We start from the raw sequence: 2,200 nt of genomic DNA, 5'->3' as shown, positions 1-2,200 counted from the left end.
TGTCACAAGCTTTGCAATGTACACAACCGCCCACTCCTTGTTTTTGTTCACGCGTGCCTTCAGCGTGTTGCCCTTGAACAGCACGCAGGCCGTCTCAAAGCCCAGGGTCCCCGTCCAGCCCTGCCCACGGCCACACACCACCTCGGCGCCAACCAGCACGTGATGGGGGCACTTCGGTATCGGCGTCACGAAGCTGGTCGTGTAAGAGCGCAGCTTGTTCGTGCGGACCGCCAGTGCGTAGCCAGCATGGGCATAGCGGCAGCCGAGCGTCAGGTCGTAGTCCTTCTTTCCGTCCAGGGTGTAAAGCGCACCGCATCCCACTTGGCAGTGGGGCGCTACGGCCGTCGCGACGCCCACCTCCACAGTTTTGTTCACCAGCTTCGCGTGCGACGACATGCGAGAGGGCATCACGAACTCATGGGAGAGCTCATACTCGCCATTCTTCTTTCCCACAGCCTCCACCTTGTGGCCCTGGCAGAGGTACGACGCCGTCAAGTTGGCATTGCAATTGCTGGGCTCAAGCGTCGCCTTCAGTGCGGCGCCGCACCTTGGAGCGTACTCCACATCCACGCTGAACTTGCCATCGGACGTTGCCATGGGGTTCACAAAGAGCTTGTCCTCTGGGCCCTTGAATTTACTCTCCAGCTTCCATTTATGAGCATCGCTGTAGCTCTTCGTGAGCATGTCCTTCACGTCCTTGTTGAAGTCCTTGTAGAGAGTCAGGGACTTGGCGGCGGCGAGCATGGGTGGCATATTTTGCTGGAATTCGCTGAATTATAATAAAAAATATCACTTCTGTCTGAGTGGAGTGCCACAAGAGAGAGAGGGGGAGGGAGAAATAATAAAGGGAAAGAGGAAAGACAGCAGTGCACATAAGTGGACGTATAAATAATATCATGACGGAAAAGAAAAACAAAGCCAACCAAAAGTCCCTCAACACACCCAGGGAGCCATTCTCGCACTCAACCCAATAACACACAAAAATGTCTTGATAAGTCCGCTAAGTAATAAAAAATATATACCATTTCTCTTTCCCAATGTTTTTTTTTTTCCTTTTCCCCCCCTCGTTCTGAGAAACTGCACGCACAAAGCGGAGTCCCTCTGCTAAGGTCGGCATCTAGTCCTGTTACCTTCTTTATAATTAATATACGCAGGGATGCATGTCGATCGTTAATTTCACGTAAATCATTTCTTCCTTTCCATTCTATTCGCTCCTTTTGTCCTCCGCACCATCGGCAACGTCCCCTACGAGTGTGTCAGGAGTACCCCGGGTTTCAGGTTCTTGTCAAGAGTGACGGCGGCCGTCCAGTTGTCCACAAGCTTTGCAATGTACACAACCGCCCACTCCTTGTTTTTGTTCACGCGTGCCTTCAGCGTGTTGCCCTTGAACAGCACGCAGGCCGTCTCAAAGCCCAGGGTCCCCGTCCAGCCCTGCCCACGGCCACACACCACCTCGGCGCCAACCAGCACGTGATGGGGGCACTTCGGTATCGGCGTCACGAAGCTGGTCGTGTAAGAGCGCAGCTTGTTCGTGCGGACCGCCAGTGCGTAGCCAGCATGGGCATAGCGGCAGCCGAGCGTCAGGTCGTAGTCCTTCTTTCCGTCCAGGGTGTAAAGCGCACCGCATCCCACTTGGCAGTGGGGCGCTACGGCCGTCGCGACGCCCACCTCCACAGTTTTGTTCACCAGCTTCGCGTGCGACGACATGCGAGAGGGCATCACGAACTCATGGGAGAGCTCATACTCGCCATTCTTCTTTCCCACAGCCTCCACCTTGTGGCCCTGGCAGAGGTACGACGCCGTCAAGTTGGCATTGCAATTGCTGGGCTCAAGCGTCGCCTTCAGTGCGGCGCCGCACCTTGGAGCGTACTCCACATCCACGCTGAACTTGCCATCGGACGTTGCCATGGGGTTCACAAAGAGCTTGTCCTCTGGGCCCTTGAATTTACTCTCCAGCTTCCATTTATGAGCATCGCTGTAGCTCTTCGTGAGCATGTCCTTCACGTCCTTGTTGAAGTCCTTGTAGAGAGTCAGGGACTTGGCGGCGGCGAGCATGGGTGGCATATTTTGCTGGAATTCGCTGAATTATAATAAAAAATATCACTTCTGTCTGAGTGGAGTGCCACAAGAGAGAGAGGGGGAGGGAGAAATAATAAAGGGAAAGAGGAAAGGCAGACAGTGCACATAAGTGGACGTATAA

At 54.2% G+C, this 2,200-nt stretch overlaps 2 protein-coding genes across 2 annotated transcripts, besides 3 other annotated features; both read right to left on the bottom strand.

Moving 5' to 3' along the window:
• Nucleotides 1-162: a sequence feature (areas not merged during assembly with more than two copies in the genome that could not be assigned to a particular haplotype).
• Nucleotides 1-753, bottom strand: Tc00.1047053511687.19 (hypothetical protein, conserved; the record flags this gene model as incomplete). Its single annotated transcript, XM_797551.1, has 1 exon — nt 1-753. A coding segment is annotated over one exon (753 nt), but the record flags the coding sequence as incomplete, so codon positions are not given.
• Nucleotides 163-1,774: a sequence feature (haploid, Esmeraldo-like haplotype).
• Nucleotides 1,246-2,064, bottom strand: Tc00.1047053511687.10 (hypothetical protein, conserved; the record flags this gene model as incomplete). The annotated part of the gene is made up of 1 exon (XM_797550.1): nt 1,246-2,064. One exon carries the CDS (start codon nt 2,062-2,064, stop codon nt 1,246-1,248), a length of 819 nt encoding a protein of 272 aa, XP_802643.1.
• Nucleotides 1,775-2,200: a sequence feature (areas not merged during assembly with more than two copies in the genome that could not be assigned to a particular haplotype).

This window comes from Trypanosoma cruzi, genomic scaffold (assembly GCF_000209065.1).
Source record: "Trypanosoma cruzi strain CL Brener 1047053517155 genomic scaffold, whole genome shotgun sequence".
NCBI classification, from domain to species: Eukaryota; Euglenozoa; class Kinetoplastea; order Trypanosomatida; family Trypanosomatidae; genus Trypanosoma; species Trypanosoma cruzi.
Note: the sequence above shows the minus strand (reverse complement) of the source record. Positions and strands in the feature narration are given on the sequence as shown.